At 37.8% G+C, this 26436-nt stretch overlaps 1 protein-coding gene across 8 annotated transcripts in view; it reads left to right on the top strand.

Moving 5' to 3' along the window:
* magi2a (membrane associated guanylate kinase, WW and PDZ domain containing 2a) overlaps positions 1–17679 on the top strand; it is a 318611-nt gene extending 300932 nt beyond the window's left edge. For 6 of the 8 annotated variants that reach the window (XM_041257504.1, XM_041257508.1, XM_041257502.1 and 3 more), the window contains one exon: positions 13585–17679. In XM_041257504.1, the coding sequence (XP_041113438.1) occupies positions 13585–14402 (818 nt within the window). In that variant the 3' untranslated portion in view covers positions 14403–17679. Of the gene's footprint in view, positions 1–3104; positions 3216–13584 lie in introns of all 8 variants that reach the window. The other 2 variants (XM_041257505.1, XM_041257506.1) reach the window with 2 other exon arrangements.
* The last annotated feature ends 8757 nt before the right edge of the window (positions 17680–26436 follow it).

The following is a 26436-nucleotide window of genomic DNA, read 5'->3' as shown; positions in this document are numbered from 1 at the left end:
ATCACTCCACATGCAGATAAAGTATGTAATATTATGTGAGCACAGGGATTGCACAAATTAGTTAATGTGCTGGGATTCAAGTGAATAATTAATTAGTAATTGAATCCCGGCACAACTGTATATATATATAGGTGCACGTTTCACTCACCTGGGGTTGTGTGGGTCCTTGAGTGGAGAAAATAGAGAAGAAATTAAAACAACAAGTAATTGCTCTACGTGCTGGCTTTCAACCACATTTGTCTGTTTGTCTGTCTGTGTTTGTTTGGCCATTGTGCCCTTTATTTTGAGTGTATTGTTTTAGTCAACCTTTTTATTAATAATAAAAGCGCTGCAGCGCTTTCAGTTACCCCAGTCTGTTGTGGTCTCCAGTCACTTCCTGGCCTGACGTCACCACTATAGCCAGCTTGTCACACACACTCAAAAACAATTAAAGAAAGAGTGAATTGTAAGTAACACTAATGAATGGAAGGGGAAATGGGTAAATAAGATGCCATTGTAGCAAGTAGCCTTATAAGGTCTAAAAAGCTATTATTAAAATGACTGATTGTTTAGTTTATTTTGTGACAAGCTTTGTATGTCTGTTTTAGCTTAATAACATAACAATATACAGTAGAAGTCAACAAGCAAGCCCTAGTTCTAATTTACCCCCAAATAAATCCAGAATATAGCGATTTACAGCTTCCACAATGTGCCTTCCTTTGACATGCAGGTTTAAAGCCTGGTGTATTAGTGTTTAGTGAGTAGGAAATTCTGAGGTCTCTTCAGAAGTTAGTGATTTGTATTGAATATGGTAAATTCATTACAACACAGAATCTCCATCCAATACCACAGTGTGTAGTATTATACTCAATACAAGACAGTCATTCAGAGAACTTACAAAGAAAATTAAACTTAAGCAAAAAATTAAGCAAAATTTTGTAGTGGTTGATAAAGCAATTATTTTTTGCAGTTACCAACCTAAGAGTTAGCTGGCATTTCTGGAATATGCGATAATAAATTGTTGTTGAATAATATGGTACAAATGATTGACAGATAGTAATACCAGATAAAGCTACTACTGTCATTTTTCCATCTGCACTGTTAAACCAGCCTCAAGCTTATCTCGGTACCATATGAAATTGTGCCTCTAGACAGTACACAAAAGTGAAATGTGTATGTAACACATTTCATATCATTGCTATTTAGAAATAAGTCAGCTACCCCCAATATAATAATTAGCTCACAGCCTCCATTCTGGCTAATTTTTTTTTTGCAATCCACAGTTCAACTTTATATTTAGACATGTTGTCTTTCTTACAGAGTGCCAGTTGTTTTTCATATCTCTGTTTCAGATGTTAAAAAGCAAATCTTAGCTAGTCACACGTGGCAGTCAGGGTTCTTCAAGTGCCATCCTCACAGCTGGGGACAGTGATTGTGGAATTGACAACCTATTAATCAGCCTGCTGTTATATAATGTAAAGACATTGCAAACAGCCTGCCCATGAAGGCCTCTGGTTGCTCTAATGGTGAGCTCCTTTCACATTGGCATGCTGTACGCAGGTCAGAACCTACCTGGTGGGTACGTGATTTCACACTACTTTTGACAAATCTGGGTCACAGACGCAAGTAAACAATACGTGTATCAATGCCCCGGAAGCAGCTTGTTACTGACGCTTCCATCCAAGCTTCTCTGGATTGAACCGTCGGCCCAAATGTTTATTAGAGCACATTTTTCTCCATCGCTGATGCAATCTAGCTCATGCTGTGTCTCAATCAACAAAAATATGGCTAAACAGAATAAACAGAAATGTTCTTTGAGGAAGTGAAACCTTCACACAGACGTGCCTGTTTGTTATTGCGTCAGCTCACGAATGGCTGTCAAGCATTTTGTCTCGCTCAACGTGTAGACCCACATCCTGAGGTGGGATGCTGGGATCCGGGTTAACCTGGGTACGACCCGGGTACATGGTTTCGCTCTACACAGGATTGTGACCCGGGTAGCCAGGACCCAGGTCTATAACTGGGTAGGCGTGCCAGTGTCAAAGGGGCTCCTAGTGTCTTTTGTTGCAGGTTAGGTGGAACAGCTAAATTGACAAAAGCAGTATATCTCAAGATTTGAGTAGTTTATCTATATCTGATATTGCACTGAATCAGAGGAAAGCACACCACATTTTTTCAAACCAAAACCCCTTTCTGCAGAAAAATAACAAAACTTCAGAATATTTATTCTCTTAAATATGTATTGGTTATGCCTTAATCTACTTTCTGGTGGATATAGAAACATTTTTAAGAACTGTTTTGCTGCGTGGTCCTTTTATGGACTAGATCATTAATATAAGGCCGATTTTATTAAAGTTTATACAAATAAGTAAAATACCTAAAAGGGCCCTACTTTAATGAATTAAACAGTAGTGGCACTGAGATCTGCCAATGTTTCGATCATTTGCATAGACCCCTGTGTCTTCTTTTTATTTCGTTGAAGAAACTATAAAATACATTGTAGATGTACATTGGACCATTTCATACCTTTTTAGATATATTCATTTGATATTTAGCTCAGATTTTGTGGTAATTCTAGAGAAACTAGTGACAACCCAATAAAACCAAAATAAACGAAGCTTAAAATTACATGCTTGGTTGATAAGCAGATTCTTTGGTGATCTACAGCACTGCCACTTTCAAACAAAGGATTCATTAATTTTGTGTCATCCAGTTATCAGCAGGAGACAGGGACATGGAGGCTTTTAATGTCAGACTGGCTGAGAAATAGAAATCTTGTTTGTCAGCGGGAGGCTAACTAGGGATTAATAACTCTGTCCTTCTGGCATAATTAGCACCTCATTAATCATAGCTGCTTTCCAAGCATCTCAGAACACCTTGTTTACTTAATTAGAAAATTTACTGGAATCTTGTTGATAAAAAAAATAATTAAAAAAAATCTAACTTAACTCTGCATGTATTTGCATATTAATATTTTGTTTAATGTTAATCTCTAGCCTGTATTTTCAAAAGCTGTTTCTAATTAACGTTGTGTTCTGTCAAGAATAACTTTTGAACTAACAGTACTATAAATAACATTCTGTCTTAATGTCACTGGTTCTGTTAATTCTAATGATTGGTCCTAGGCTGTTCCTCCCCTTCCTTTAGGAATGGTACCTTCCAGCCTGTCCATGTGCATGAAAAGTGACAAGCATGGCTCCCCATATTTCTTCCTAATGGGCCACTCTAAAGACACGGTTTGTAAAATCTGCATGCATATTACCATTCAATACTTCTTTTCTAATTCACTGAAACTTCACTTTAACCTGTTGGTTTAATGTACAATAGCAGTACTCTTGTTAAGAAAACCATGGCTCCCTCTTTGGGTTGGTGGCAACAATGTTTAACTAGAAGAGGAAATGGTGGGGATTTCTAACGCAGCTGGTCTGTTAAGACATGATCACAATATTTATCAAAGGGTAACCTGCACTACAAATGGTAACATTTTACATATGAAGGTGGAGATATTGGGCCCCTTTCACAAAGCTTGAAGAGGCTAGCAACTATTTGAAACAGTTTAATGAGTATCAAACTTAGAATAAAAATATTGTTTGTGTCTGTCTGTTTTTCCTTAATCTATGAAATATATAAATATAATCCATGAAAGTACTTGTCTGTTGTTGGTGCTTGTCTGTCACATGGGCATTATCAAATCTGTCATGAGCCGTTCACATACCTAACAATGGTGGAATTGTGCAGGAGGTTTGTTAAAAACACATTCTGTTGGCCTAAACCAACCTATTCAGTAGTGTTTGTAAACTGCTGCCATGCTGTTCAAAATGATGATGGCATTTCTTATCAAATAGATAGAGCAAACAAAAAAAATATTTGATTGAATCTGAAATCCTTTTTTAATTCTGTAAGCATTTTTGCCAAGATGAGACCAATGGATCATTTTTATTTGTTTGTCATTATAGTTTATCATCAGTTATGAATCTAGTTCTGTCTAAGATATATTTATACGCTAATACAGCAGGATTCAGAGCTGATATCAGGGATGATACGATACATTAGTAGAGGACTGGCATAGGTACTGTGGTGTGTTTAAATGAATACTTTATACCAAATATCTTTATTTCTTTAATGTTCTCAAGTATTCTGTCTTCTCTAACATTCGCTATTGTTGTTTCTGCCTAGATCATTATTTACCATGCTTTAAATAACTCAGGCAAAAATGTCCTTTTTCAACCACCTCTAAAAGCAATTAATTTAAAATGCTTTTTCTAAAAGTCTCTTGGCATTATGTACAATAAATGTGACTTCAAATTGCAGAGATAAAAATTCATAGTTACTCATTTAATAAAAGCTTTAAACCGGAGCAGTCGTTCCTAATAGCAGTACATGATTTATGCATAATTGTGGTTGCTATCTCAAGTTTAGTTTTTCCTCACCCTGTTAGTCAGGTTCCCTTCCATTTAAGCCCCTTTCACACTGGCATGCTCTACCCTGGTCAGGACCCGGTGTCATGCAGGTAGGGTACGCGATTTCACACTGCTTTTAATAAAAGCAGGGTTGACCTGGGTGACAGATATAAGTACACAATAAGAGTATCAATGCCCCGGAAGCAGCTTATTAAGGAGTCTTCCAACCAAACTACTTTTGATTGAACCGTCGGCCCAAATGTTGATTAGAGCAAATGTTTCTTCATCCCTGCCGGCTCATGGTGTGTCTCCAGCAACAAAAATATGGCTAAACAGAAATGTTCCTTGCAGAAGTGAAACCTTCACGCAGATGTGACTGTGTGTTACTGTGTCGGCTTCCGAATGGCCTTCATGCATTTTGTCTCACTCAACCCTGGTCAAAGCGTGTTAACCCACATCCTGAGGTGGGTCTCTGCGACCCAGGTACATGGTTTCACAACATTCACCGGTGGTCACCCAGGATGTTCCAGAGCCGGATGTGAGCCTTGCTGATGAGGACCAAGATGCGATTTCGATCGCGGCGGAGGAAGGACAGGTCCAGGAGCTGACCTTTGAGATGGGCCCCAGCTCTGAGATAATCTCCGATGCTGGGTTTTCCCCTGTCTCAAACTCAATCCTAGCAGGTACCTTGGAGGGCAGCTCCTGAACAATGCAGATTGGTGTTTAATATTCAGTCTCCTATTCCCTGCCCCCAGCCCTTCCCAATGTTCTTAGATTTCCTAGAGGAAGTACGGTCCACTTGGAGCCATCCGGTCTGTCTGGCGCCGAGTGTACAAAAAAGGGCAAACCCCGCTGGCTTCCTTAGAAGGCACGTGGGAACTGGGCTTGGCAGAATTTCCACCAGTGGACTTGACCATCACGGCGCTGGTGCGAGCCCCTCCAGTAGGTAGTTTAACCAAAGCCTTACCAGCCTCGTGGGCAGCATTGGCTGTCCCAAGCAAGGGTCCCTGACGAGGACAAATCAGCGTTGCTTGACGCACCAATATCCCCCAGCCCGAAGGAGATATTACAGTGCTTCCACCATAGCCTCAATACTCTCTTCCCGTGCTCCAGTTCGGGAGAGAGCGAGATGCTGGTGCCCTCCCGTGACGCACATGGTGACTCGGACTGTCCCGATCCCCACTGATCTGCGTGATGACCTGAGGCACCACTTCAGGCTTCATTGACAGCTAATAGCTGGACCCACCCGCAACAACAGGAGGGCACCAAGTGTGGGATTCCGATGCAACAGCACTCCCAGAGTTCCAATGCCACCCCTGACAGCCCCAGCAGCGCCCCTGAAGGTTGTGGCCTCAGACCCAATCTTTCTCACAACACCAGCTTCAGTATTGGTGCACTTGCACCTCAGACAACTGGGGGCTTGCCACTGTACACACCAGTTACATGCTTCAGTTCTGCGCAGGTCCTCCCTTTTGTGCTATCACGCTTACATCTATGAGCAACCTTCTTCTCCAGGTCTCGGCCCACACAGCAATCGTAACAGAGCGTCTATTGAGGCTGGGTCTCACCCTCAACAATCCCAAAAGCCAAGTAATTCTGGTGCAAAGTACGGTTTACCTGGGACTCCGATTGGACTCCCTCACAATGCGAACCCACCTGTCAAGCGACAGAGTGTACGCCGTTCAGAAGTGTTTATCCCTGTTTCAACAAGGATCAATAGTGTCTCTGGTGTTGTGTCAGAAGTTGTTGAATGTGATGGCCATGGCTTCATCAGCCCTACAGCTGTGGTTATTCCATATGTGCCCACTTCAAGCTTAGCTCAGTGTCTTCCGGCTACATTCCAAAACGTGACAGACACCATCGGCTGACCGTGTCTGGTATATGCTGGAAAGCCCTGTGCTGGTGGAGGCAGATCTCTTACATGCGCAAAGGTGTAAGGGGGTGATCCACAGCCGTCATGTGGTGACAGACACATCCAACTTAGGATGCGAGCTGCGAGCGGTTCTCCTCGATCTCCAACATTTTCTTCCGGTGCTTCAAGGGAGTCATATCCTTGTCCGGACGGACAACATGTCGGTCGATCTCTTTGCCACGGCAGAGGTGACTCACTGCCCCCTATGGTTTTCCCTCCACCGCTGCAGCTCTTGTACGCATTCCTGCCAATACCATTGCTCTCGGCCTTCTTAGAGAAGGTGCAGAGAGAGGCGACAGTTCTCCTGGTGCCCCCCAGATGGCCCATGAGAATCTGGTTCTTGAACCTTTGCCAACTACTTCAAGGCCAGCCATGAGCAATCTTGCTACGCCTGGATCTCCTCAGTCAGGCAAAAGGCACTCATTACAGTCTCTTGCCCAATAGCGGTCATTTCACTATTCCTGCAAGAACTACTAGAGGCATGCAAATCCCCCTCTACGCTGAAAGTGTACTTGGCACCCATATCTGTGTACCATGTCCCCGTAGACTCGATGTCCCCAGGCGTCATGTTCTGGCGATCCGTTTTCTCAAGGGTGCTAGGCGGTTTCTTAAGTTGTTTATTTTTGCAGGTAGGTGTTAAATCTACAGGTCTGTAATATATTGGCATCATTTAATGGCCAAATAAAAATGAATGCATTTGTCTTAAATTAATTAAATTGAATTTAACTCTCCACAGAAATGCTTTGGGCGATAACTTAACTGATCTACAAGAGGTAAATCATTGACCATATTTACCATCTTATGAAAATATATTTAAATTGCTTTTTGAAAGAGCTGAAAAAAACATTTTCATTGTATCCAATTTCTTTTTTACACTTTGCAATCCAGTTTAAATAAAGCAATTTCATATACTAATAGTGTTTATCTCGCTGGGCCTAAACTGGCGATTTATGGTTAATGTAATGCAGCTTGCTAGCAGAGATGCATCTTAATGCTTAGCAGAAAAAAAAACAGACTTGACTAGTGTACTTCAAGATGTCTCAACCAGTGAAATATTTAGCACGAGCAGGGAGGTTATAAAGTACTGTACGTGCTATCAAGTGGACAATGTGCCATATGTGAGTGAGTGGGTGAATGGTTAAAGGTCTTCCTACCCCATTATTTACTGGAATGGTGTTTTGCAGTACTGCCAACAGCAGTAAAAGGTTAATTTACTCTTTAAACACTGTCATCTGTATTGATAGCACTAAATTTCTGTAAATCAGTTCCACAAAACATGCAACACTAACTTTGGCCCTTCTGTTTATAGGCCTACTGATTTTCTTGTCTCTCGTAAATTAGGAAGCCTCGCTTCACTGCCTTACCTGGTCAGCTGAGGGACCAAGGGTGCAACTAAAGTCTTGGATCTCACTTTGTTCACTGCTGTGTTAGCAGTAGAGTGTGCTCACTCAGTGGTGCAGAGTTATTCCACACTACGTTCACCACCCGCAATGGGGCAAAATAGACACAACATAACCTATGAATGCAGACTTATTTCCCAGGATACCTCTATGAATTTTTGTATCCCCATCCACATCCCAGCCTCATGTGTGGCACAGCCACTGTTATATAATACAATGCTATGTAAATCTCCTCTCGCAGCTGTTCAAAAGATTCAGTTGGAATATAAAAGTAATGGACACTTTTTTTTATAGCAGTAGTTGTTGCACATGATCTGTTACAGTACTATTAAGCAATTCTAAATGATACCGCTGCTAAAAAATATAAACCTCACGAATCGTCAGACAGTTCTGAGTACAGCAGATATTATCAAACAGCAGATGTCCATGTAGCTTTTCAATCTTGTGTGTTGAATTTAACCGTGGATTTTACTTGTTAGGTGCTATAGAATAAGGAGTGAAGATAAAAACTAAATATCCAAGCATGGCTGCTGTAAACTACAGTAGCTACTATATAATGGAGAAAATGGTCAGTGGTCCTGATCTCTTTTACCTCCAAGGTATAGCCCTTGACCTATGTCAAGTAATGCAGTGTTTACCAGAAATGTAAAAGTGGTAGGCACCACTTTGAGGTTAACATGAAATTAATCCTTATTGATATTCATACTGAACTTCATGTACTGCAGGCAGGTTTTTTTTTGTTTTTTTTTTAAATCTTTTTTGGCAGTAATGTCTGTTTCAGCTTGCTGCTGAGCGAGAACAGTGTTAACTTATTGAAACATAACATTACTGATTAACAGTCAAAACGTGACAAACAGTTTGAACATAAAAGCCGCTTTTAAAAGCTTTAAAAAGAATGATTTAGCACTGATTACTAAATATGCTGTAGCATTCTTATTTTTAGTCAGTGTGCGATTAAACTACCCAGACTAATAACTAAATGGAGATGTTAATAAGTACACTATGGCAAATGCACTTTGCTCTTCTTAGGCGGTATATATTGTAAAGATTCACTTTCTCTTGACCTGTTAATTGGAAATATATATTTTTATATTTATTCTGCACCAAGCCATAGAACCACCGTCAGGTCAATTTAATGAATTCAATTCCCTGTAATTGAACGTGAATTGTCTGCATGGATTTAATCAGTTGTTTTCATTGTGAGAGTTGGCAGTATTATCGTTCTAATAACACAGTGTAACAATTTTTTTTTTTTTTTTGTTCCTGGGTAGTAAGTGTTATTTCCTAATTGCTTATGCCTCAAAAGTATAGAAAATGGTTATTATTCCCCACAAACTTTGCTTTTGTGACCAGGATAGTGATATTTCAAAATATCACTATTTCCAATGGGAAAACGGGCAAATGTGTGTCTTTTCATTCACATAAAGTCAGAAAAAAACAACATATGAATCCAAATTAACATGTATTTATATTAAAGTAATACAAAAATGACTACAAAAGATTTAGAAGTGAGTAGTTTTTTGAGATTTACGATTATACTGTAAATACAGTATAATCGTAAATCTCGAAAAACTACTCACTTCTAAATCTTTTGTAGTCATTCTTTTATTACTTTAGTATAAATACATGTAAATCTCGAAAAACTACTCATTTCTAAATCTTTTGTAGTCATTTTTTTATTACTTTAGTATAAATACATGTAAATCTCGAAAAACTACTCACTTCTAAATCTTTTGTAGTCATTTTGTATTACTTGAGTCCTACAACCGAATGTCTAATTAATGCTTGCTTGTTATAGTGGTTACAGTTTTTCATCATCTACTATGCAATTTTATTTTTATTGCACTTTCTAAAAAGGGTAGTCTAACAAGTTGAACTAACCCAAATGAGTCAGTTATGAGCTAGTGGTATGTGAACAGGGGTTGCACATTTACAAAGTAAACTTCTACTTCTGCTTATATGCTTCAATGCAAAGCAATTTAAGTATAATCAAATCATTTGTCCTTTTGAATTGATTTTTTTTTACTCTCTGAATAATGTTAATGTTTACTTGTTTTGCAAGTTCAAATAACTGGATCAGCATATTACCAAGGATGAAATAATAGAAAACATTTCCTAGTTTTTACTTGTTCTGTTATAAAGAAAAAAATATTCAGTGCCAATCCAGAATTTACTATATGCAGTTGTTAATCCAAGGCAATATTTTATTAAGTAACAAATGTGCCACCTTCCACATAAAATTTTTACAGCAACATATTTAAAATGTAATAGAAATAATTTAAGTATTGGAGAGAGAGAGAGAGAGAGACAGAGAGGATATGTCATGAAAAACCATGACTTACGATATTTCTGTGGCAATAATAAATAAGAATATAATGTATTAACGTTGCAGTAATGTCATAATGAAAAAGATATGGTCACAAATTGTTCATAACATTGCATGAAAATGTGTCGAGATTAGGGTTAGAAATTAATGACTTGCATAATTTAATTGAATTTCTTATTTTTAATAAACAAAAAAAAAAAAAGATACCTCAAGGCATTTGTTGTCATCCCAGTTTCTCTAAATCCTTGTCTTTTCAGTTTGCAGACTCTCTTTCAGAACTTGTCAGCATGACGGGTTAATTGTAGCTCAAAAAAGACCAGGCCGGTATTAAAGCACCCCGAAGCTCCTGACAGCAGCTCTGTTTTCCTGGGGATTTTATCTGGACTGATGGATGTGTCATGTAATTGCCACTTGATGCTCAGTTAGAAATGCATTACATTAACAAAGATAAGCCCTTATACCATAACTAAGTCACTTTCAATAAGGGCCAAATCTGAGTCCGTGTACATACATACATTTGTATGGATTTTGCCCCTGAAATATTGATGAAAAATAAAGACTGAATATTCCCTCAACACAAACCATAAAACATGTATACAATGTGTAGATCAAGATACTACCATTACATTTTCTGTGGTGCCATATCAGTTTGTTTGGAAGGGCAAAAGCGTATTTATCGAAATAAAAGCAGAACTGAGAGGCTTGTTACAATTTTTCACATAGTGCCAAAATCTGTCCAACTAACTTTGTTTTAAAGATACAAAGTTATTCTCCAAACAGTAATATGGTCATGTTGGAGCACATTATTAAGATAGTAACATTTTGCAAAACCCAACCCTTGAAAAATGGCAAAACCACATTTTGATGCCATTAATGTGATAACCCGTTTTGTGCCATTGTCAATTTAAAGCAACAAAACAGCTTACAAAAAAAAGATGTATTTTTTTGCTGCGTGTTCATTTTGTGTATGGATAGTGTGATTGTTTTTGATACGTTTGTAAGTTAAGTGAAGATTCTAATGATAAAAGATCCACTTGCGCTACGAACAGCTGGGATACCGATGGAAGACAGTTTTCAACTGTTTATGTTTTAGACTTCTGCAGGTATTTCAAATCAATATGTTTTTCAATGCAATTGACAACTTTGATAGGGTAAATGCTTTGTAACAGCGTGCAAAGAAGTGACAAACAGTCCTAATACACAAATCTCACACCTGAAGCTGGAACCATCATCCAGAGAAATACTATAGTTATATTAAGCAGTGCCTATAGACAGGAATAGGGAACTAAAGGTTTGTTATAGACTCCATGACAGTGAAGCTTGCTACTCCACTTCATAGTTTATAAATGTGACAAACCAGGTGGCTAAATAGCTAACTAGACTCTCTATAGTAAATTAAGTCTTCTTAAAATTACTTCCATCAGCCAGTTAAAATTGCTCAAGTTGTGCACTCTGCTTCCCTCATAAGAATCCTGACCAGCTTTGCTTTTTTCCAGTATCGATTTGTGAGTCTTGCATATGGTTCCCATGACTGCTAGATTTAAAAAAAAAATAAAATAAAAAATTCCTTAGATGATTTTGGACTGAGACCAACACCTTTTAGACTCTCAAACAGCTGATCATGAGGTCAAAAGGAAGCTTATGACACAAGATGCTTTTTATTTTCTAGATTTGGAAGGGTAAAGGTCTGCTGTATATACTGTCCCCGTAAATACCTCCTAGACACAGTTATTCAAGGATGCATTGCAGTTCATGAATGAGGAATTTAAGATGTGCTTTTTGGTTTTATTTCAGGCACACTTTGCTTTCAATCCGTGCCTCTCATCTGAAAATCTTGCTGTAATTGAGCTGGGATTTTATGCAAACAGTTCATTAAATTGATCATGATGTAGATGATTTGGATAGGTATGGTTTGTTAATACAGTGTAGAGTGCTGTGTAAGATACAAGCGGATTTCTAGACTTGTGAGAAGCAGCTCTGACCGCTTGTGGATTGGATATCAGCTTGTATCGCACAGCGCTATATAACGATCACTCTGCCCAACTGAGAAGCAGTTGTACTGTCCTCCCTAAAGAGATACTACTGGCCCAATAACTATAAAACTAACTAAGTCAGCAAGAGTGACAGACATCAAAAGCAGGGACGTCAAAGGTGTCAATTTCACGAACAAGCGGTTTATTGTTGTGAACTATAATGTAATAAATGAAATATAAGGACAACAACTTATTGCAAAGAACATTTAGTTACGTGGAAGGTACAGGTGAGTAAGAAAGTAACATGAACTAAACAAACATCGAACCAAAATCACACTAAAGCGAAATGAATGCAGTGTCCGGTGGGCCTCCAGTAAACCCGCCCACACACAAACACCACACCAATACAAAACCAACACATCAACAGGCAAAAAAGACAAAGGTGAATGAATAAGTATACGGGGAAAACAATTACAAAGACAGTCTTGATGGCAATGGATGATAAATGAAATTTCAGCCTAACAAGTTCAGTAAAGCAGTGCACATGTAATCCAAAGTAACAAAAGAACAAAAACAAAATTACAGGAACCAAAGTATCAAAGTAAAGTAGAAAAAAAACAGCAAACAGAACAGGAATAATCTCACCAACAAATAATGAAGTCCCGAATAGAGTCCTGTACTGATGATGATGGATGAAGGTTGATGAAAAAATAGCAATCGTAGAAAATGATGAGTCTGTCGAGTAGTACCAGGTTGAGTGGTGAACAGTCGTTTGGTCGTAAATGGACGCACCTGTATTTATCTAAAATAAAGTTAAAGTTACACTGTAATTAAGTAATGTGCTGTTTGTAAAATGGATTCCTCAAGAGAAAAGGGAGTTTCTCCTGGCCTAGCCAGCCAGCTTTAATTCCGGTTTTGGCTTCCAAGGAGCTCTGAGATTAGAAGAGTGGATATCTGAATGAGCCAATGGGAGGAGAGGATGAACAGAGGGTGATAGCAAGGAACTATGGGAAATTGTTTGATTAACCTGGCCAGGCGACTGACCCTAATAAAAGAGAAGGTGGGTGAAACTTACACCCACTTTATGGAGCAAGTGAATTGCTACAACTATATTTACAAATACATTTGTTGAGAAAGGTAATTTGTTATTGATCAGAAAGTTTGTATCACAGTTAACGCAAACCACCGTTGTCCTAATTTGGCCACGATTGTCTGTTTCTTCGGATTTTACTTTTTTATAATTCAAATATAGTAAAAATAAAAGTACTCGGAACTTTGAAGTAATGGGTGTGTATGTATCCACACTTCAAATAACCTCAGTCCCCGTACAAACTAACAACTTCTGATTACCTCTTTTCTTATGTAGTTTCTTTAAATGTATAGCCAGCATGCCTAAAAGGTATTTTTGTGAGTTGCTTTATAAAGTTAATGTTTGACACTGTCTGATTTATTCTTGTAAACCATCTGTCTTGTAATTCTATAGATTACTATTAGAAGTCGGTTGCTTTCAAAGTTCACCAAATCGTTTTTGATTGCAATGACCAAACAAACTCAGTCAAGCCATGCCCCTAAAAGTGTTGTATTCTTTTCACAGCCGACAGCCCAACCTCCTGGGATCCTCCCTCAACAGCCTCCTCAGGTTTGCCGGAAGTAGCACCTTCCCTTGATACCATGATCATGCCATTACCTTCATCTCATCAAGCCCCACCCTCTGATCCCATTCACCAGCTACCCCTGGAGCCAGCATGGGACACTAAAGGGGAGCATGAGACGGCAAGGAGGAAGGAGCCTTCAGCAGGTGGCAAGGAGACAAGGAGTACAGTGGAGACAAACAAGCGTTCTGAAAGCCCAAGGAAATCAGACCCTCCCAAGACTGATCAGGCTTCTGGGCAAAAGTCCACTGAGAGGAGCAGCAGCAGCAACAGCAGCAAAGCAAGAGGTGGCCGGTCCACTTCAGAAGGCAAGGCAGCTGGGAGGAAGAGTAAACCGGAGAACGGAGCAGAGGAACATGTGTATGGTGGGACTGTTCACAAGCAGCTGGGGATATCTGAATCTCCTGAAACCAATAGAGGAAGGTCTCTGGAGAGAAAAGGGGAGAACAGAATTGCCAGAGAGAAGAAAACTACAGAAATACTAGAAAACAACACCCAGCTAAATGAAAGTGGAGGTGCTCAAAGTAATGGCAGTTTCTTCAAGAGCATCACAGACCAGGCCAAGAAGAAACCTGATGGGGAACCTACACAGAACCCCAATGAAGTTCATTCCGGTTCAGACAACTGCACTCCCAGCTTTAGTAGTTGTAGTAATAGTACAGCTAGGAAGTCCACTGTGTCACCTGGACCGTGGAAAATCCCAGGGTCCGACAAGCTACCTAATGCTTTGAAGTCTGGAACTTCCACTGTGAGCAGATAAAAAAAGAATTGCATAGTCATAATCACTTTGCCACCTGTATTAAATACAAGACAAATATTCCATGTTTTTTTATAACAATTTTATTTATATTTTATTTCTATTTTAAGATAATATACACCCACCACCTTAATAACTGGAAGCATTCACCTTTAAAACTACAGTAGAATGCATAAAGTCAAGTGAGGGCATCAGGATGCATTCTTTCAAAAGAGATTTATGTAACTAACCAGATGCATTCAGGAACTCAAATAGGTCCTACGTTTCACTACATGGGCTACGGCAGCTAGGAAGGGATCAAACTTATGAAGAGAAACAGTCTTAAGTACTGCAGCTTTTTTAGAATCGGAAACTATCTCATCAAGCAAGATTATGAAGGATTTGCATCATCATTTATCAAGAAAAAACTGTGCACAAAGGATATCCACTATCTGAACTCTGCCTTAAATGAAACTATACTGAGAAAGCACTGAAATGGGTGGTATCTCTAACAATAATAATGCTTAAACAAAAATAAATATAATACAGGATGAACTATTGTAAATATGGTCATCTGAAAATATATAGACAGGCAAACACAAGTTACACAAATTGAATACTAACACTTCAGATAACAACAGTACAGTTTTCATTCTCACCTGCTCACTGGAAAAGTTGCACTGCTTTGGAGTAAATTAATGTGAGTTATTCAGAACTCCCAAGACATTTTCTAGGTGTCCGCTATAATCCATTAAGGATACACAATATCAAATTCACTCCCCCTTGTTATAACACTGTTCTGGGAAACCATATAGATTTTATGCTGTATTTGTTGAAATTGGAAGCTCTGGAACAGTAGCCTTTGTTGGGGTAGTGATGTGACAGGGTGCCTTAATAGGCGTGGAGTGCCAAGGGGAATATACTGTGGGTTTGAAGAGCATTGCCGGGGGGGGGGGGGGGAAGCTCTATACAACCGGCAAAAGTTGTATTGTCCGATACAAAATCACAGCAATCTCCCAAGCCTGATATTGTTTTATTTATATCATGTTAAATCTTTTTAAAGGTAAGTCTCCAAAGATAACGGAATGATACATCATAAAACATTAAACTATTGAAATCAGTAAAAGAACCGCTGACCCTCGTTCCTTGATAGCTCTGTAGTGTTCAGATCTGGTTCTGTAAACCATACCAGCACTTTTCCAATCAGCCGTTTATGCCCTGTTTAGTTTGACAAGCAGGTGTTGCTCATTGGATAATACATTTCTACATTTCAGACCCTCAACAAGAATGCCTTTAATTACAAAAATAGTGTATAGCAGAGTACTGAAAAGTTAAAATCAGTAGAATGGCACACCATTTATGGAAATGAGCTAGCATAGGTGCCTTTGGATTAGTAGGCTGATAGTTGGTTTTGATCCCTAGATTTCAACCATAAAGCATAACCAAATTATTTTCAACAATTTCAGACAAGAATTTAAAATGCTTTTGTGCTCCCCTGCCGCCATGTTTCATAGAATTTCAGCTATGAATGTGCACTTTTATTTCTAGTATTAGTGATGTTAACACGATAAGGTTTTGTAATTATGTATGCACATAAGCAGGGGTGATTAGAAATACCAGAGAACAAAATGTAAAAAAAATATACCCTTTTTCTGTACTCTTGTACCAGTAACATATAAGGTAGGAAGTGAAGGGTTTCTTTCTGAATTGTTAAGAACTGGATGGAGTTCAAAGAGACAGCTGTGCCCCAGCACAGCACCATATAATTGTCTGAGATCTGGGGCTGTATAGCTACATTAGAGAGCTATACCCCATCTTTTAATATGCCTTATAATTACATAGACCTGATAAATCAGTGGGGGTAGAGTAAACAACTCAGTTTCTAATGTTCTGATAACCTACTGTACTTGTAGATAATATAATAATGATATATTCCTTTTGCTATATGAAAATTATTTATTTATTTAAGAAAGATTTATTGAAGTTCAATCCCACTTAACATAACTGTTAATTCAATATTCCCAGAAAATGTTAACTTTCCTGTCTATTTGTATCCTTTCAATTGGATGTGCCATACTAAGAATCTTCATTCAAGGTTAACAGAAGGAGAACAGAAGCTTTCCCCTATGATCCAATCATTACAGCAACTGATGGAGCTAAATTGGTGCAATACAAGTTCTTCAGCAGTGTGCAGTCGGTGTCCTAGTAGCATACCATAGAAGCCTCTGGAAACATGAAAGATGAGTTCTTACAGCTTTGATCTATTCAGTTGAACACGCAAGGGATCAAAATTTACAAGCACAAAAATCTGTGGATGTCTGTTGACAACCCGGTATATTCTGTACTGGTGACATAGGAACAAACTGTCAGGCTGTTTTATGCTTTACCCCATTCACCCAGAAATGCTGTACAAGTTGCCACTAACTAATTCAAGTTTTGGACAATGCTTCTGTAGTGTAGTGCACGTACCTAATGTATTATTGCTGTCATATTTTCCATGTATAAAGAGGCAGAGATGATGGTATCTTAAGCGCTACATTGCACAGTTCACAGCTTTTACTGCGTGAGCTGTTTTTTGTCGGCTGTAATTAATTTAAAAAAAAGGAAGTTTGTGAAAGATGGCACGTTACATAAACCCCATTCAGATAAATATTGCTGTTTGGTGTTAGCGGTGTATTTACCTTGTACAGTTGTATCTCTATAAATATGATTCCATGTATTAATAGTCACAAAGACTGCAAGTGAGCAACTATTTTTATGAAATGCACCACTATGGATAAATTAACTTTTGCAGAAATCTTGTTTACTGTATGATATTCTAAAACACTCAAATAAAATCCTGACTCGGTGACCATGAACCTTTTTAGCCAATTCCTTTTATGTGTCATTCTTAACTGCAGTAAAAAGCTGAAGTGAATAGAACATGCATCAATGGTGACAAGATGGGCCACTGCATCCGAAAAATATGAAACTTCATAAGTAATGGGGTTGCTTTACCAATATTTACAGTTGCAAACAAAACACATAGCTGCTTAAAGAAATGGTGGTGTTACAAAACTTCACATGAATAGCTCAGGAGGTTAATTTAAGATCTCATGTAGCTTAGTTGTTTCTTGCTAGTAATGTAACATGAGTAGTGCGTTTTGTTTTGTTTTTATTAATGATGGTGCTAACAGAATGGTGGTAAATGTTTGAATGTGTTGGGAACATGACCTTTACTAGGCCATATTGAAACAAACTATCAAAGTGCTTTGAGTTGTTCTTTTAAAAAAAAAAGTATTAATCTCACTTTTATTCTCCTTTTTATTCCCTGTAAACTGGTTTTCTGATAGAATTTACAATGCTTCTAAATCTCAAGCCCATTCTTTACTCCTAGCTCAACCTCAGAGTCCCAGCTCTGTCAGTGTCCTGAATAGAAAAGGGTATTGATCAGTGTTTGCTTCTGAATTGCATTATTGGTAGAAAGAAAAAGAAAAATTGCAGGTACGTTATTTAAACAATAGCAGGATCACATGGGGGCGTGTTACTGTGTATGTTTTGTTACTCCGTTATTTACTTGTTGTTTAATTGCATTATTTATTGAACACTCAGACAATAACCCAAACAGAAGTCGTCTGCTCTGTCTGCAGTGTGAATTCATCGAACATCATTATCAGTAAACAGCAAGGTCAGTGCAGCAGTGAGGATGCAATTGAATAGCTACCTTTATTAATCCAGAGACACCACACCTCTTTTATATGAGTTTACAGTATAAGGTTGGCTATATATTCAAATTGAGTCTGTTTTTGACCACTTTAAGGCCATGTCTCAAGACCAGCTAATAACCTAAAGATCAAATTTGACGTCAGGGAAAATGATGGAACACAGTTGATTATGTTCTCCATAAATTATTGATTAGTTACAAGTTACATTTTTGATGTGTTTGAATTTCGACAATTTCTTGAAGCAGGATTCTCTATCCAATCATCACAAAAAAAAAAAAGTTTATATTTTTAATGCATTGTCATTTTAACAGTTTTGATTTTTTTTCAATGGTTAATGCAGTTTTATAATGAGCAAGTTTATTCATCACCATAGAAGATTCCAAAAGAGGCTAATCTCTCGTTTCAACCAGACTCCAGCTTGAAATCACCCTGTAAGTAATTCCAAGGCCCAGCAGTTCGGTTCTAATTTTTGAAAAGCAGAATCCTATAATGAATCTCAAATTGAAAGGTTTACAAGTCTTTTTTAGAAGTAGATTTAAATACTTTAGAAGGAGACCTAAAAATACCTTATATAGTTTTTTAAGCCTTAATTTGTGTACGCACCAGAAGTTCGCACAATTAAAAGTTGGTATTACCGGAAAAAAACTAAACTCCAAGACTGCAATTAAGTGTTCACTTGTCCTCTGGGGTTTTACTGTTTAATATTAATAGAAATGAAGTTTTCACTTGTAGAAATTAGAAGCTTCTGCTTAATTATTTAGAGCAGTCGTTTTAAATCAGTGGTTTGTGACCGATTAGTGGGCACAAGGAAGAGCTCTGGTAGGTCCCAATAGGTTCTCAAAAAGTCTTTCCATATCTTTGAAAGAGATGAAGCTCTGATTTAACAATATCAAAACCGTGGTTATAAAGGTGTAGTAGGTCAAACCCAGTTTGTAGGTTTAAATTGTGTTTAGTGTAACATTTTTAAATCCTGTTGTGTGTATGTGTGTGTGTGCAGTACAAATGTATATGTATAGCTTCTATAGGAATAATTCATTTCTGTTGCAAGTATTGAAATATATGTGCTAATGTAATCAAGTTATACAGTTAGTCACACTTTTATTAATTGATTTGGGCCATCAAAGGTGGTAAGGTCCATTTGAAATCAGAAATGAACACTAAAAATAGTAATATAGCCTGAAAATAATAAATTATCCCTATCCTAAACTGAATTGAAATCCCAAGCCAAAGTTTAGATTTTTTCCCCAAAATATCTGTTCACAGTAAAGAAAAATATCATTAATCTTACTTTTGTTTGATTCACTTATACTTTTTGAACTGCGCTTCAGGTTTAGAAATTGTTCCACTTTTTACCAGGGAGCAGACCTCAGCGTCCAGGGCTAATGTCTTGATAAGGGAACCGTGAGCTTTTGAGTCTTACTAACAGCCTGGTTTATCGCTTTTATTTTTCATTTTTGCCTGATCCCTCCCCATGGTCCCAGCTATTAGGTGTAACTACATTAGAAAGTGACATCTCACAAGTGTCATGGGCGTAACCAGAACAACCCTTCCATGAAGCACATGCACATGTAGTTGCAAAGGGACTGGAGAGCAGTGTCTTCCTGCTCACAGTGACAGTGTTTACTAAACAAGACACTATGCACTTGCGTAGAAATTATGAAACTAATCTGCAATTTCTTTTGAGAAGCAAGCCGGTGCATCTGTGATCTCATAAAACTGTCTTGGAAACATGACTTAACAATGACTTTCTGATTTGTCTGGCCTAATCTTGCTTTCATTTCCTAGGTCACTGATGCATCTTTAATCATCCAACACTTGCATCTTAAGGCCTGGTCACACGGGCGACGTTTGCCGACAGCAACAAGGAGGCAATAGATGTTGCTGGCTTGTCGCCTCATGTGATATGCCGGCGATATATCTCCCACTTAGAACGATGTTCTATTTTTTAGGCAACACAAGAGCAACATTTTCAATGCTCATCAAATTTAATAGTAGTATCACATGATGACACAGCTCAACCATAACGTCAGACAGACTGTGTATATGATGCATTCTGATTCCTGCATTTCATCCAATTAATTAATTAGTCTATAGATATGCAATAAAGCGTGTATGTGGATAAGCGAATGTTAATGTCCACCATTACAATAACATATTTAAGCTATGAATACAATTCTACAGTAATAAAATATACGTGTAGCATATTTTTATAAATATGTTTTATTTTAAATTAATTTGCCGTGTATGCAGTTATGAATTTGTGCCAAATATAAAAAATAAAGAAATAATAGTAATTAATCTTAGTCTTCCTTCGCAGCATGTTTACGTCTGGTGACAGAAACGTGAATTATGATTGGTTTGCCTTACGCTATTGTATGTGTGTTGCCAGCTTGTCGCCAGCGTGTAGAGTTCACAGTGTCTACAAAGGAACCAGGAAATGTTCCTATCAGGACAACTGACTTTTTTTTTTAAAGTAACAAACAATTATTCACTGCGTTAGATGTGTAATGGGTGCAGTATAGGATACTGACCTTAGGTTTAGGGTTTTGGTGTAGGGAGAGGATTATGCATTGTTTTATTAACGATAATATGATAACCAGACAGAGTGCAGTGTCCTGACAGGAGAATTTCGAGTTACCTTTGTGAAGACAGCATCGAGCGCAGGCTTGTCTCCCATGTGACCACCTCAAACTGCAAGGCAACACACAGGCAACAAATGTGTTCCTGATGTTGCCGTCGACAAAAGTTGCCCCGTGTGACCAGGCCTTTACAGCATGAGAGACTTAAAATAAGAACTCCTTCAAGTAGGTATGTGAGTGTCTGGAAAACACGTAACTGTTCAGCTACATCCTTACTTTAAAAATTTTATTTCATGTGCTTCATGCAAGAAAGCAGAAAAGTTTTGATCTTGAAAAGCCAGTATGATCATTTGATTTAAAAATAATAATAATAATAAAATAATAATTAGGCTGAGCTTTTATAATACAGGACTTTATAAATTGGTAAGATAACCAAGTGAGTAATTAATTGTAACTTGGGCTGAAGTTACATCAATTCATATGTGAGCAGGAGGCCCAATTTTATTGTCAGCAGAATCTATAGCAGAGTCAGACTGGCATGCTACATAATGAATTGAGCAGAGTGGTGGCAATAGCCTGTAAAGTAAATCCTGAGTCAGGAATTCTGGGTCTAAAATGGTCTAGTATAAAACTCTAGTATAGATTATTCAGATGATAAGCAGGGACTCACCTCACCAGATTGCAGGTCAAAACTACTGACAAGCAAGGAACATGTTCAGGAGCTGTCCCACATTATGAATTTAAAGGACACATTTTGACAACATCTAATAAAAACTTCTGACAAATCATAAAATAATTTTGACAGATTTTTTTAAAGTAAAAAACCTGCAGCTGTTCTGACACCGGTGTCTGTGGAAGTTGCTATGGTATTTGTAACTGGTAATTTCTACATTAAAAGACTGTCCTAAAATACCAGTGATTTACTGTTCCTAACATATATAAATATCTACAAACACCTCCTGGTCACCCTATAGCAGCAAGGATTGACTCCTTACTAGAGCCTTTATCCACATTTGTTGACTTCTTTATAAATTTTTTTGCTATATTTGCATCTATTTATATTAGGGATTCGTCTCGTTTTTGAGATAGTAGTGCTCAATATGACAATATGCTCGATTAATTTAACTCTAATCACATTAAATTAGTCTTTACACCATTAACATGCTGAAGGATTATTGGCATTGCAATTGTTTTTAAATACGAGACATGTGACTAGACTGCCTCCTAATAATAATTAAATAAAAATTACTTTATTTATCAATGGAGTCAAAGATTGCCCTGAATTAGGCATGCCTAATCCTAAATGAGACAAACAACCCTTTTAAAAGACACATTTCTTTGACAGTGTTTTCCTGCTATGGTCTGGTTCTGAACAACAAATAAGCGTTTCATGTGTGGGTAAATGTAAATAATACTAATTTCGAATTTCCAATGGATTTTTCTCGGCAGTATTCACTTTTTAGATATATTAATTATTAAGTCGAATGGTAAATTGCAATACTTTTTCAATGGCCAGTAGTCACCATTATGTTGCACTGAAACAATCGTTACCATTCGATGGAATTAGAAGACTTTGTAGTAGGCCTATTGATAACCAATTCCACAGCCAAGCTAAATCTTCAAAGGCATTATTCTCACCAGTGTATACAAGGGGCTTTGGATAGAACATATCATTTGAACAGAAATACTTGAACCAAAGGTTCGTGCACAGTATAGAAAAGCTCCAATTTATAACGTGTTTGGCAAATATTAGCGAGTGATTATAAGCTCCCACCTCTTTAAGACTGCTCCATTAATTTGTTGTGAGAGAGGTCGAAATATAAAATATCATCTAGTTCATAGTTATTTACTGGTAGAACCAAACAACAAAGACCTTCTCAGGAAGTGATTGCATTTTTATTCATCAATACTTACATAAAAAAAAAACACAGCAAGAAATGCAGGAAGCAATACTAGAACTCCAGTCATAGGATATCATACAACCTACTCTCATCGAGAAGGCCATTTATTTAATTAACTTTGATTATTACCACTCCATGCGTGTTCCTCTGCTGAGTATGTGTTAATGGTGGCTTACACACCTGTTGTAGTTGATGGAATCATGGTTGGTCCATCTCTTCAAGGAAACCGAAAGGTTCTAAATATTTGCGTGCTTTGGTGAACTTCATAGATCTTCAATAACTTGGGGCAGGGCAGTGGTGTAAGTGAGTGTATATGCAGGTAAACGCCATTTACCCACTTTTATTTTGGGCATTATAGCATTTACCCACTTCTCACATAAGTGATACAGAGTTTACCCAAGTTTACTACAACTAACACCACAAGGAACTGAAACGTAATATGCAGTAACATTCTCACCTATATTTAAAAAATAAATTATAAATTTCTGTATTTTACTCACTTTATTGCTCTTAAAATGGCCTATTAAAGCTTAACGACAAAAAAAAAAAAAAAATGGCAGAATTTTCAATTTTTGAGTGTATGAGTTAAGTGTACCATACCCCTGGACAGTACCATCAAATGCATCCTGGTGGTTAAATCAATACTGCTAATAATGTATTTTGCTGACCTGCTTTATACGAACAGATCTCTTTAATGCACATTTAAAAACTGCAGTCATCTAATGAAATCAATGTATATTAAAAAAAAAACTAATGTATGGAAGAGGAGTCATTTAGACAGATGGCCAAGATGTAACTAACTGGTGCTACACAAACCGATTAGTCAGAATGAGTTCTCCACTGAAATCAGGTGAGGGTCATTGCTGTTATATACCATTTAAAGTGAAACACGTGAAGAAACAGCTCCTTGGCTCTGTGATGGTTGCTGTTCTCCACAGAGTCAAAGAAAATTAAGCGGCAATCACCAAAGACCCAAAGAGCTGTTTCTTCACTTGTTTCACATTTAAATAGTAAATTAACCCCAATGACCCTGACCTGATTGTCAGCACCTGATTTCTGTGAAGCGCGCAATGTGAATAATTGTTTTGTGCAGTTCTACTTAGTGGGAGCTCAGCCCCATGCATGTTTTAAAAGTAAACTATATGTATTAAAAGCAAATAATGCATTTTCCTAGTTTTATGTACAGTAGGTTTACGAAGTAATTGATCTCTAAATTACCATTTCAATTTAATGTGTTTATATTGCATATTCAGGTTAATTTTATTGTCCATACCACTCATGTGGCTGCATTTCCAAGAGTTATTTTTATGTTTTGTCATGAAAGGTAAGTGATCAGATCTGGACCACACAGCCACCTAATTATACACCCGGCAGCTGGGAACTATTGCAGATATATATAGATATATATATATATATATATATATATATATATATATATATATATATATATATATATATATATATATATATATATATATAGGTAGTAAGACTGCGTCTTTTTTTCCAGACTGTTTTGTAAACAGGCCTTCAATTAAACCATTTGAAGAAATGGTTAAACAGCCATTTGAACAGGAGCTGCCACAGTTTAAATAGATGAATCATTAAGGAAGGTTTAGATAGCTCTTGATGATGACATTAATGTATGCTCAACAGAATGAACATAAAAGTGGTTATTAGCGTTGATGTGGAGAGATTTCCTAGGGCTGGCAATAAAGGATTTAAATAATGACTCGTTTATAGTTCAGAATCATGCTGTACAGAAGATAATAATAAGGGACTGTTTAATGAGGAAGCCCAACACCTTTAGATATCAATGACCCTATTGGGGAAGTAAGGACAAAAGGATTTGCCTTACAAGAATTGTTTGAGGGTGACGACTCCAATCATGCATTCTAAAATGGCACTGCAAAAGTACAAAACTTGCTAAAGGTACGAAGCAAATTAATAAACCTGTTGTTGAAAACTCAAGCAGTGCTTGGGCATGTAACCACTACACATCACAGGTACTATACAGAGGGGACATGAAACCAATGAGCAAATAGGTTGTACATAAAACGCAAATACAAAATAGAGGTTTATATGGAAATGCCAGCCTGTTGCAGTACCCAGCCCATCAGGGGTATTGTACATGTGCAGCTATCAAAGAGGATACCACAGACTTCTGATGGGATTGCATTCATTATGACAGTCATGCAACTCACCAGAAAGTCACCTGCTATTTTTACTCTAAAATCACACACAATTTGGTTCATTTGTCATTGGTAGAGATAGTAGAGATTTAAAAGGTAACCAAGCTTTGAATACAAATCTTACTGTATTGTGTTTGAATAGAATAGTAGGCGTATCTCCTGTTTACAATCTTGAGGGAGCAGCTATTTATAGAGCCCTAATTAATATTTCATGAATGAATCTCTTTTTTAATCTTCATGCTTCCATGGTGCTTGCACTCCACAGCCATAACTTGTACATGAGACATGTACTGAACCAAGTTACAGGTCAAAGCTTTTTCTGGTGAGCAGCATGATGGTAGGCTCTAATTACTACTGTAAAATGTGCACTATACACAGGTAGGTGAGCTTGAATTTGTGTCTTGTTAGGTTTACCTCAGCACCTGCTACAAATAAATATTGATGTAGGTCACTGACATAAAGGGTTAAGAAACTTCCTTTGGTTCATTTGAGCTACAATGATCTGATTGTATTTATTAATTCAACACTTGAGAAATGTTTTAATGTATAGCACAAGGATCAATGTTGTGGAACTCTTCGTTACACTGCTGTGGGTTGTGTGCTCGAGCTCCATTTGTCAAGAGAACATCAATTTTGTGTTAACCTATCAGTGTAGTCCGGAGGTGGAGCTAGGCCCCCTGGGCCCTATCATCATCTTCCATCAATTAAATCTAGTTAATGCTTAGCCACCTACACGTAGTTGTCCTGCGTTTTTTCGTTTCATGCATCACTGCAGACCCACATCTAAATCGATTATTTGGAATACAGAAGAAAACTCACCAGTGCAATTTTCTTTCTAGAATCGGTAAATCTCTGATGATGGTGTCCCCTCTATCCAAATCCAGCAGATGAAATGGCTAAAGAAATCCACCCGGTATCCTGCGACTCGGCACAATGCCAACCTTCCTTCCAGATCAGCCGTGGCGGTGCAGTACTCGATCATGCAGCAACTATATCCAGTAGCCTGGCCGCTAGAAAAATCTTCCTTGGCATGCATTTCCAGAGCGTATTTGTAAAGACTGACACGTTCACAGAATCCTGAAAACTCTGTTCGTAAAAGGTACACCATCCACTTTATATATTGCGGGTGTCGGGGACCAATATAAATCCACTATATATCAAGGGCCACTATATAGCGAGACACCCATAGAAAACAAACAGGCTAACAAATAAATACTGTACAACCACTCCAGTATAAAAAAGCAGCACACCGTTTTAATTCATATAGCGGAGGGTAATTGCTTCTCATCAACTTGAGTCTCCAATTAATTTCGCAAGTTTTCATATCCTTTCTCAAATGTACAAATCCGCTGCATTGAAACAATCCATTCCCAACATCAACATAGGAGGCTTGTTGCTAGGGAGCTTACGTCACTGCCCTATGGCTTTTGCTAGTGCATTGCCCCCACACATGAATACCTCGTTGGCTAAAATAAAACCCACTTCAGCAAGTAGATATTTAATTTGCTTTGTGTTATTGTGCAATACATGTGTATATGATAACAGTACGATATTAATGCTTTGTTTTTACGCACTGTTTTCATACAATCTCCTGGCTGCAGCGATCCATTGCTACTTTCAGTAACAGACACAAAATCATAATGGGTAGGACCCGGGATCCCCAGCTTGTTTTGGGGGGAAAAAAA

Source organism: Polyodon spathula, chromosome 8 (genome assembly GCF_017654505.1).
Source record: "Polyodon spathula isolate WHYD16114869_AA chromosome 8, ASM1765450v1, whole genome shotgun sequence".
Taxonomy (NCBI): Eukaryota; Metazoa; Chordata; class Actinopteri; order Acipenseriformes; family Polyodontidae; genus Polyodon; species Polyodon spathula.
This window is presented reverse-complemented; position numbering and strand designations above follow the sequence as displayed.